Raw genomic sequence first — 11,774 nt, 5'->3', positions numbered from 1 at the left:
ATCCATCCATTATCTGTAACTGCTTATCTTGTTCAGGGTTGCGGACAAGCTGGAGCCTATCCCAGCTGACTATGGGCGAGAGGCGGGGTACACCCTGGACAAGTCACCAGGTTATTGCAGGGTGAACACATAGAGACAAGCAACCATTCACACCTACAGTCAATTTAGAGTCACCAATTAGCCTAACCTGCATGTCTTTGGGGGAAACCGGAGCACCCGGAGGAAACCCACACAGACACGGTGAGAACATGCAAACTCCACACAGAAAGACCTCTGTCGGCTGCTGGGTTCAAACCCAGGACCTTCTTGCTGTGAGGCGACAGTGCCACTACACCACCGTATCTATCTATCTATCTATCTATCTATATATGACAGGATAGATAGAACAGGATAAGCGTCCATAGATAATGGATGTATGTGTGTATATATATCCTGTGCAGGGTCATGGGCAAGCTGGAGCCTATCCCAGCTGACTAAGGGGGAGAGGCAGGGTACACCCTGGACAAGTCATATTTACTTACTTACATACTTACATTAATTATTATACCAACACAAAGGCTGTACAATACTTACTTTCGATTTAGGACAGTTGTTGAAACAGGATTATTTTATCATGTTATTTGCCATTTTCGTTTCATTCTCATAATCATGTCTTAACAGGATTTATTGGTCACATAATTCACTGTCATTTTAGACACAAGCAATTCAGTTTTGATGCCTTTTCTTTTTAAGACCATACAGTGTTTAGCAAATGGGGTAACCTTTAATGTGGTGAACAAATGCTATGAGAAATATAATTTAGTGAACAATGTGACAAACCAATGCAACTTTTATGCAGTGTTCATCTCAGATATCAATTTCAGATTTTCAGCAAAAGCAGACAAGACAATGAGACAGATTATTATTATTATTATTATTATTATTATTATTATTATTATTAAGCGGCTAGAGATAATGAGATGAGATGCGCACACGTGTAAAAATGATCACACACTGGCTATCAATGCTCGCAGGTGAAATGTCCGTCCACACCCTTTGAACTGACGATTTGTACAGTTCACTGGTGCACATGTAGACATTTTTCTTCTATTTTTTTCTCACCAACCACATAAATAACTTGTCCGGGTTTGTTGTAGCTTCCAGTAGTCTAAATGACAGTTCCGCTCCGCGATGGGAGTGGTAAGATGGCGGCCAGCTGGCTTCACTCTGACGAGCCTATGCGCTCTCCAGATTTTATGTAGAGCTCAGTGGGGTAGTGTTACTTGTATTAAAATAAGCCGATTGTTTCAGTTCGGTCCAGTGCTTTCCTTCCGGTTACTAGTGCCATGAGGTTCACATGACGAGTGTGTAAATATTCATCTCTTGTATGATTTCTTTTTCTAGGTGTAAACGGTGTGTCATGTCTTCTGGAAGTGCGGAGTAACAAAGTGTTAGCCATTAATGCTAGCTTTAGCCACAGTATTGTACTGTAACTAGTAAACAAGTCCATCAGCGAGGCAGCGCGCGCAGGTGAGCGATAATGTATGGATAATATACTAATATCCCCACTAACATAGTAATATTATCACTGTCTAAACTTGGTGTCTGATTGACATCAGCTTTGCTATCACGATTTAAATACCATTATAATACATAGGGCCAAATTATTAAATTTTGATTGGTCAATCAAGGAGGGCTTTTTCCCTAACACGGGGCCGTATTTCTGAAATGCTATTGGCTAGTTCGTTGCTTGGTTAAGGTTACAAAAATTAGCAAATTTTGTCAACAAAATGGCTTTTGTGAAGAAGTTCCAATAAAATTTTGTAAACCACTTTCAAAATCCTCGTGCCGTGTCATGATGAAAGACGCTTTAGAAACTGATTCAGACGTGCAAGATAGTCTTGCGCCCTGATTGGTTCAGAAACGTGAATGACAAATGTTGTGAACTTGAATGGCTTACGAAGTATGAATTTGGCCCTATATCATACCTGTCAACTTTGAGGTTTGAAAAAAGGGATATTTCCCAGATTTTTAACTCAAAATAAGGGAAAATTTCGGAAAGTCATACCCTTCACCAAAAGTGGGTGTGTCGTTGAATGGGGGGCAATTTTCTATCTAGTATTTGTCATTTCCTGTACTCTGGTGCATGTTGGTGATAGCCAAGACCCAAACTCAATATGCTTATGGTTTATAGAGTGCATTTGCGAATAAACTATACATTTATTTTTATTTGCTTTCAGTAGTACCAGTTATTTCCCAAATTAAGGGCTAAAATACGTATCTTATGTTAAAATAAGAAAGGTCATTATATAACCAGTCAATAAATTCAATTCCATTGCAATTTATTATGGTTTTACCATAGTCATAGCCTCAGAACACTAGATAGATAGATAGATAGATAGATAGATAGATAGATAGATAGATATTAAACCAAGAGTGATTTAAAATGGGTAAGTTTCAGATAGAAAATAAAATAGACAATGAGTAATACACCAATTAGTTTACACGAGGCTATTTATGAGGTCTTAGCCAGGACATACTTAATGTAAACATGTGTAGCTTACCTTTGATTATTTGGGAGGCTTTCGTTTTCCCCGTGGAAAATTTCTTTGCGATGGAAGAGTCTGGGAACATTCCAGCCACGCACTTATTGAAATCATCAAAGAATGAGAGGCTAATGTTTTTCTTAGCTATTAGCATCGCCATCTTCACCTCAGACCTAATCAGTGTTGCCAGATACTGCTGACGTTTTCCAGCCCAAAATATGTTCAAAACCTGCCAAAATGCACTTGAAACCGCCCAACTTGGGCGGGAAACCGCCCAATCTGGCAACACTGGACCTAATCACTTGTTCAGCCTCGCCTCCGGACGTAGTTATGTAATTACTAATGCCTGAGAGGGTGGGGATGTGAATTCATGGCCCGACTTCCTGCTGTAAACTCCTGTCAGAGGTGCATCATGAATTCTGGACCTACCGACTTTTATATAATGTGAAAATACGGGATATTTTCGAGAAAATAAAAAAAACGGGAAGGCAGCGGGAAATAAGTCAAAATAAGGGATTTCCTGGGAAAAACGGGAGGGTTGACAGGTATGCCCTATATATTATAAACAAGTAATTGTATGGTTCCTCGTAAAATTAAGGATCAATTTCACTCGTGATTTCGAAGTTTTGAAATTGTCCTCATCGTTTTCAAAACTTTGAAATCACTCATGAAATTAATCCTTAATTTTACTCGGTCTCATACGATTACCTATACTAATTACATTAAAAATTTTGTGCGTGTACACCCTGGACAAGTCGCCAGATCATCGTAGTTTTTTTTATATATATATATATATATATATATATATATATATATATATTGTTGTAATTTCCACCATCAATTTCAGTATCAGTAAATTTTAGTTTAAATCATTTTTGGTGGTGGTGTTTTTCAGGTCAAACTTCTTGCTGCTGTACAGGTGAACATTTCATCACTTCTGAAAAGCAAGTAGGTGGAATATTTTGGAGGGAAAAACAGCAAAAAAAAAATTACACTTTATTTTGACTTTGCAAGATTAATTCTACATTTTTTATCACTGTATCTGTTACGGTGCTATACAGTTCATTGCAAATGTTTGCATCCCCATATTTTAACCGTCAAAGCATAGAACACATTTAATGTATTGTATTATATTCATCTATAATATATTACATACACACACGTGTGTACATATTATATCGAGCAGCAGCTAGAATTATTGACACCTTAATGATCTTTTGGCCGTTACAAAAGTAGAAAAGACTTTCTGTATATAAATTGTGCATGAATACTTACTCAAACTTCCACTGGGGAAAAAAATGAGTAGATTCCCGATTACTTAGCATATCAGATCCATGTGATACCCACGCAGACATGGGGAGAACATGCAAACTCCATACAGAAAGGCCCTTGTTGGCTGCTGGGCTCGAACTCAGGACCTTCTTGCTGTGAGGCGATAGTGCTAACCACTACACCATGGTGCCACTTTATTACAAAGTATTTTTTTAGATAAATATATTGATGTCGGGGCGGCACGGTGGTGTAGTGGATAGCGCTGTCGCCTCACAGCAAGAAGGTCCTGGGTTCGAGCCCCGGGGCCGGCGAGGGCCTTTCTGTGTGGAGTTTGCATGTTCTCCCCGTGTCCGCGTGGGTTTCCTCCGGGTGCTCCGGTTTCCCCCACAGTCCAAAGACATGCAGGTTAGGTTAACTGGTGACTCTAAAATTGACCGTAGGTGTGAATGTGAGTGTGAATGGTTGTCTGTGTCTATGTGTTAGCCCTGTGATGACCTGGCGACTTGTCCAGGGTGTACCCCGCCTTTCGCCCATAGTCAGCTGGGATAGGCTCCAGCTTGCCTGCGACCCTGTAGAAGGATAAAGCGGCTAGAGATAATGAGATGAGATATTGATGTCGGTGCTGACGTAAATGAGGAAGTAATTCTAATGTTTTAAACAAATTAACTTATAATTTCTACCTGTGTCAGACAATCTTTTTGTTCTACTTTCTACCCACTTTCTAAGTATTTTCGTAGATCATATTTTGTTAATCATTCATTGTTGTTTGTATTAATTTATACAATTTTGTAGTTTACCAGTAAATGTCAACAGGCAATTGACATTGTAACCACATGAGAACCCAGGTCAAAGGTCACATGTCATTCCTCGAACCAAAATATAAAATGTCTACTGATATTGTAATATGTAGTAGATATTTACAACAAACTGCAAAAAATATATATATTTTTTTGCAGGAATAGAAAATACTGAATATTTCAAGCATGTAAATGTTTATATGCTAGGAATTTAAGCCTCACTCACAACCCGCCGTATGTGCTACTACGGGCGATCTACGGTAAAAAAAAATTTGGCAAAACCGTGCTTGAGACTTGCGTGACGCTTGCGTGTGTTCAGCGCCGTAGAAGATCGCAGACTGCCCGTGGAGACTTTTGGTCCTGCACATGCAAATTCTATGGGTCTTGTGACAAATCAAGAACACATACACTACGTATGGGACCCGTACACCTTTTGTACACCTGAACCAAGTCAGCAGCACGGCTAGTAGGGGTTTTTGCGATGACCGTAAGACGCATGAGTGATGTATGGTCATTGTATGAGTGACGTGCCTCAGAAGTACTCCACACTTGCTATTTGTGTGGCGCGCAAGACAGAAGTACATCTCACTTTCTACCCGTATGTGTGGTCTGCACGCAGCGCACGCGACCTGCATGCGGCACGAGGGGCAAGACTCTGGGTGTGTGTATATATGTGTGTGTGTGTATGTGTGTGTATATATATATATATATATATATATATATATATATATATATATATATATATACACACACAGTGCTGGGCGTAAATGAGTACACCCCCTTTGAAAAGTAACATTTTAAACAATATTTCAATGAACACAAACAATTTCCAAAATGTTGAAAAGACAAAGTTTAATATAACATCTGTTTAACTTATAATGTGAAACTAAGGTTAATAATATAAACTTAGATTACACATTTTTCAGTTTTACTCAAATTAAGGTGGTGCAAAAATGAGTACACCCCACAAGAAAAACTACTGCATCTAGTACTTTGTATGGCCTCCATGATGTTTAATGACAGCACCAAGTCTTCTCAGCATGGAATGAACAAGTTGCTGACATTTTGCAGCATCAATCTTTTTCCATTCTTCAACAGTGACCTCTTTTAGTGACTGGATGCTGGATGGAGAGTGATGCTCAACTTGTCTCTTCAGAATTCCCCAAAGAAAATAATTTATTTCCACCACAAAGGTGAAGGCTACAAGAAGATCAGCAAAGCTTTACTTATCAGTCAGAATACTGTAGCAAAAGTGGTACAAAAATTTAAGAGAGATGGAGCCGCAGCCATCTCACAGAGACGTCCAGGTCGTCCACGGAAGTTAACACCTCGACAGGAGCGTCTTCTGATGAGAAGGGTTGAAGAAAATCGGCATGCAAGTTCACTGCAGTTATCTAAAGAAATAGAAAGCCAAACTGGGGTGACTATTTCCCGTGACACAATACGGCGTACACTGCAGAGGGATGGCATGCATGGATGCCGTCCACGAAAGAAGCCTCTCCTAAAGCCCAGGCACAAAAAAGCCCGCCTAGAGTTTGCCAGGGCCCATGCTGACAAAGATGAAGACTGCTGGGACTCTATACTCTGGAGTGATGAGACCAAGATAAATGTTTTTGGAACTGATGGCTTCAAAACTGTATGGTGTCGCAAAGGTGAGGAATACAAAGAAAAATGCATGGTGCCTACAGTGAAACATGGTGGTGGCAGTGTCCTTATGTGGGGCTGCATGAGTGCTGCTGGTGTCGGGGAGCTGCATTTCATTGATGGCATCATGAATTCAGACGTATTGCTCTATACTGAAAGAGAAGATGCTACCATCACTCCATGCCCTTGGTCGCCGTGCACTTTTCCAACATGACTAAACACTGGCCACTGTTGGATTTCTGAAGAAGAACAGGGTGAAAGTGATTCAGTGGCCGAGTATGTCTCCTGATCTGAACCCAATCGAACACCTTTGGGGAATTCTGAAGAGACAAGTTGAGCATCACTCTCCATCCAGCATCCAGTCACTAAAAGAGGTCATTGTTGAAGAATGGAAAAAGATCGATGTTGCAAAATGTTGCCAACTTGTTCATCTCATGCCTAGAAGACTTGGTGCTGCCATTAAAAATCATGAAGGCCATACAAAGTACTAGATGTAGTAGTTTTTGTTGTGGGGTGTACTCATTTTTGCACCACCCTAATTTGAGTAAAACTGAAAAATGTGTAATCTAAGTTATATTATTAACCTTACTTTTTCCTGTCATAAGTTAAACAGATGTTATATTAAACTTTGTCTTTTCAACATTTTGGAAATTGTTTGTGTTCATTGAGATATTGTTTAAAATGTTACTTTTCAAAGGGGGTGTACTCATTTACGCCGAGCAGTGTATGTGTGTGTGTGTATATATATATATATATATATATATATATATATATATATATATATATATATATATATAAATAAATAAATATATATATATATATATATATATATATATATATATATATATATAATATAAATATGGAAGGAACCGATCTTATAGCGTGTAGCATTGTAGAAAGGAAGAAGACCACCTCATTAATTTCCCATGCAAATGTCAAATCATAAAACATGAGTATAAGGGGAATAATGTATTTTATTACACTGTAAAAAATCCCAACTAAATAGCCCAACAGTTTGAGCACTGAAACACATTTTGACTGTGAGCTACTGTCCTGCTCCTACTTCTGCTGAGTGGTGGGACGGGGTGTCGGGATGTCCTTGTCCTTATCACTGAGCATGGCACAATGGCCTTACAGCGATGATGGGATTGCAATGTCCTCACATCTGGGCATTGTTAGCTGAAACATGCATGAAAATCAGCATAATATTAATTACATAAGTATATAGTTACTGACATGAATGTTTAAAGCATGTGCATTTACCTGTGAAAATCCCTCCAGTGGGGTGCTGTGCCTTCTGCCGGCTTGAAGGCATACTTCTCCCTGTCTGTGCAGGGCTCGCTGGTGCTGCTGCCATCATCATCAAATTCTTCCTCCCCCTCTGCTGTTTCAGGCTGGATTACTTCACTTTTGCTCGCTTCTTCTTGGGTCCCATTTTCTAAACTTTAAACTGAAAATTTTTCCCACAAAATATCCAATGTAGAGGTCTGCGCGGGTTGGATTTTTCAGTCCCGCTCCCGCCCGAGCCTGCATTGTGCAGTCACGCTCCCGCCCGCGCCTGCAAAGAATTATGATTTTCAGTCCCGCTCCCGCCCGCGCCTGCCATGTTTTGTCCCGCTCCCGCCCGCAGATCCCGCATGATGCAGACGTTCGCGTTATTTCGCAGGAAAGTTCTTGTCTTGACACAGCATGATGGTGCCCCGCCCCCTACTTTGAGTGGATTTGAGCATAAATATCTACAGCTCACGTTCACGTTTATTATTTACCTTGTTTCTGAATTCAGCATGTAGTGTCAATAATAATAATAATAATAATAATAATAATTAGTGCTGTCAAGCGATTAAAATATTTAATCGCGAATCGCACATTTTTATCACATGAGAAACCATTGTAATTCTCTGATCAACATAAAGTGAATGGGCTTGCTTTGTACCAAGGTTTTTTTTTTATTTTTTTTATTGCAAAGCAGAGCTAACAAGAGGAGTGAACTTCACTTAGTGAAGTGATTTACTGCTTGAGTTAGTCTACAGCTCTATCAGAGAGACAGGTTACACAGTGACGGTAGGCTTGACATGCTTGATTTAATATAATAGTGAACTTTATATTATACTTTAAGTTGTTCGTTGATAAATATTGCATTGAATCTGATCTTTACTGTTTCATCTCACTTAACACGTTTCGTACTTTTACACTTTTTCTGCCTGTTGATGCGTCGCGCTGTCCAATCAGAGGCGGCCAAATTTGCATATTACAGGAAGGATTTCTGGGATAGCATTGAGTTTACAGACGCTGTCTTCTTAAAACTGAATAAGTATTTAAAAAGAGCCAAATGAGCCAGTCTTCTGAACGGCTCTTTTCAAAGAACGGATCACAAAGATGCAGATCCCATCAAAGAGCCATAAATCCCATCTCTACTAGTTTCAAAAGCTTATGAAAAACTTACACCATGTCACAGAGCATTAATCTCGCGATAAAAAAAATTATCGCCGTTAAAATTGAGTCAAGTTAACGCGATAATAACGTGACATTTTTTACAGCACTAATAATAATAATAATAATAATAATAAAAGACAGGCGAGCACGTAATTCCAAGTGGAAATTTGGTATATTTATTGTTCAGCCATACAAAACATTAGGCTAACCCAGTTTACATTTGTTAAGCATTTCTAACTAGAATATCCTATAGAATACCCTATAAGCATAGCATATATAAATGTTATAACAAACCACAGTCCTAGATTCAGTAAAGGAGCTCTGCTCTTCTGCCATGATCGGAGATCTCAAACACGGAAGAGGAAAAGAATTGAGAAACGAACGAGAGATATTTATCCTCTCCTGAATCAGAATCATAATTCTGATGATCAGCTCATCTAAGGTGTCACTCACTACGTTTACATGCACATCCAAATCGAGCTACTGTCAGTAATCGAGCAGGTCCCAGCAGGGGTGCCAGAGAAATCCAATCCTACATGCACAGTGTTTAAATCGAGCTATTGTTATGAGGTGCATTGTGCACCCGAGCCACAGGTGGCGCTACACGCCCCATCGTGTTGGTACACTTCCGGTTGTCGTCATGAAGTAGAGCTATTCAAGAGTATAAACAAAGTGACTACAGGAGGAAATTAGCATGTACTGCTATAACCTGATACAGACATCTGTCCTTACGACAAGGATAATGTTTAATTTGTACACTGTCCCTTTTAAAAATAAAATAAACTCTAAGAAGTGTGTTTGTAGTTTGTATGTACGAACAGAAGTGTTCCTAATAAAGTGGGCGGCTAAGGTGAAGTGTCATGCCGACCGAGGCTGTTTTTTTTTTTTTCCCGACCGAGGCTGTTGTGTTTCCCGCTTGTGGTCTCGTCACTTGTCACTTCCAGAAGGGGCAGTGCTGAAATAAGTAGCTGGACTGTGTGGCTCGATAGGGTATACATGCACTAAGTAGCTTGGCAAAAATCGCATAATCTAGGTCGTGTACCTTGATTGCGAGAAATCAAGTTCGATTCAATTTCAGCCTAGCTAAGGTGTTTACATGCCATTTAGAGCTTCGATTTCAGACGAGCTACGGCAGAAATTCGATTTTCTCTATGTGCATGTAAACGCACTGATTGAGGCATCATGTTAGTGTGGGTCATTGGAGGCTGGGTGTGAACTGCAAGTCATTAGAGTGATCAAAGGATTTCCTGTTAGGGTGATCAATGGCAAATTTAAGATGCCATTCCTCACTCAATCTGGCAATCTGACTCTCTCTGCAAATTTAGGCATCTTAAAATGTTTTTATTAATGCCAAATAAAATATCCAGCACAAATTATATATGATGGACATAAATTAATAATTTATAAATTTTATTTCAAACAAGTTTTTAGTTAGCGGGACTGCAGCTTATCACAGCTCCCTCCCGCGCTGCATATGTGCACTCCCGCTCCCGCCCGCACGCGCATATGTGCACTTCCGGTCCCACCCGCGCTTTCAAAATTTGTCCAGCGCCGCACTGCTTTGCGGCGGGTCCCGTGGGAGTGCAGGGCTCTAATCCAATGTTCTTCAGTTGAAAGACAGATGCAGAATGCCGCAGACACGCTGGTTTTATACCCACGCTTGGATCACACGCAAGTTATGAGTGATTGATTGTCACGTGCTAATCACATGCATCACACATGCTTCACAAGTGCGACCCAAACTCGTAGCGCAGGAAACTGGTAAAATGCAAGTCTCTCACACTCCACACTCACTGAACACACACTGACCACGTGCGTCAGGTATATGCTTTCCACGGGCTAACGGCAGTTTTTCCCCATGCCTCGAGGAAGTCAGGTGTGCAACCTGTACTTGACAAATACTTTGCCCGTACTCCTCCCCCAAACTTTCCCCCGGGTTCACCGTGACCCTGCGGCATGGCTGCGAGCTACCAAACCCTGCGACCCGTGTGTGTCCAAAACACTTATGGCGGGTTGTGAGTGAGGCTTTAATTCTGGTCTAATTCTATTTTTTACAATAGGATTACTTTGTATTTCACAAAGAAATCACAGCACTTTTAAAGTACTCAATCTACTTCAACTACTGCAACAATGGTACACAAAGATTGATACATAACAGTTTAATTCTGTCACTTAATTCCACAGGGTGTCGATACTGGTGGACCCTGGTGAAAGTGATCACTATTATTGACACTGCACATGACTAATTAAACGCGCATTTAGATACAAAATAGTGACTGTCAAATGAAAGCATAAGAAACAAAGTAGGTTTCGACAAGAATATCATGAAATATTGGTGAATTTGATACGTAAAAACATGTCCATGATCAGGGACAGTGCCTCTGGACCTGCAGACTGGGGTGGTGGTTCCCATCTTTAAGAAGGGGGATTGGAGGGTGTGCTCCAACTTTCACTGGATCATCCTCCTCAGCCTGCCTGGAAAGGTCTATGCCAGGGTACTGGAAAGGAGGATTCTTCTGTTGATCAAATCTCATATTCAGGAGGAACAATGCAATTTTTGTCCTGGCCAGGGAACACTGGACCAGCTTTTTAGCCTCACAAAGATGTATTGGAGGGTTCATGGGAGTCCACGTGTGCTTTGTGGACTTGGAAAAGGTCATCCCAGGCAGAGTCAAACGCCCACCAAGAACAAGTCTGACTTACTGCCACTCTCATTTGGTTCATACAGGGACCTAATGGCTCTTCTTACCGGGCCTGGTACACCCCATGCTCCCAGAACAGCTCCCACAAAACTCCCTTGTGGGAGCTGCTCTGGGAGTATGGGGTGTACCAGGCCCAGTGATGAGAGCCATTAGGTCCCTGTATGAACCAAATGAGAGTGGCAGTAAGTCAGACTTGTTCTTGGTGGGCGTTTGACTCTGCCTGGGATGATCTTTGTCTCTAGTTCTGTTTTATAATATTTATGGACAGGATTTCTAGGCACAGTCAGGGGGTGGAAGGTGTCTTGTTTGGGGGCTTGAGGATCACGGCGTTGCTTTTTGCAGATGTGGTCCTTTTGGCTTCATCAAGCTGTGACCTTCAGCATGCTCTGGGGTGGTTTGCA

General features: G+C 40.7%; 1 protein-coding gene across 6 annotated transcripts in view; it reads left to right on the top strand.

Annotated features, from left to right (window-relative positions):
• Positions 1-1,244: 1,244 nt before the first annotated feature.
• The window catches only part of pphln1 (periphilin 1), a 105,050-nt gene continuing 94,520 nt past the window's right edge, over positions 1,245-11,774 (top strand). Inside the window, exons 1-2 of one of the 6 annotated variants that reach the window (XM_060902743.1) lie at positions 1,245-1,509; positions 3,421-3,444. Coding sequence is in view for 4 of the 6 variants with exons in the window: in XM_060902742.1 (XP_060758725.1) it covers positions 1,337-1,343; positions 3,421-3,473 (60 nt within the window). In the remaining 2 variants the exon portion in view is untranslated. Of the gene's footprint in view, positions 1,510-3,420; positions 3,474-11,774 lie in introns of all 6 variants that reach the window. The other 5 variants (XM_060902740.1, XM_060902742.1, XM_060902739.1 and 2 more) reach the window with 5 other exon arrangements.

Source organism: Neoarius graeffei, chromosome 21 (assembly GCF_027579695.1).
Source record: "Neoarius graeffei isolate fNeoGra1 chromosome 21, fNeoGra1.pri, whole genome shotgun sequence".
NCBI lineage: Eukaryota > Metazoa > Chordata > Actinopteri > Siluriformes > Ariidae > Neoarius > Neoarius graeffei.
Note: the sequence above shows the minus strand (reverse complement) of the source record. Positions and strands in the feature narration are given on the sequence as shown.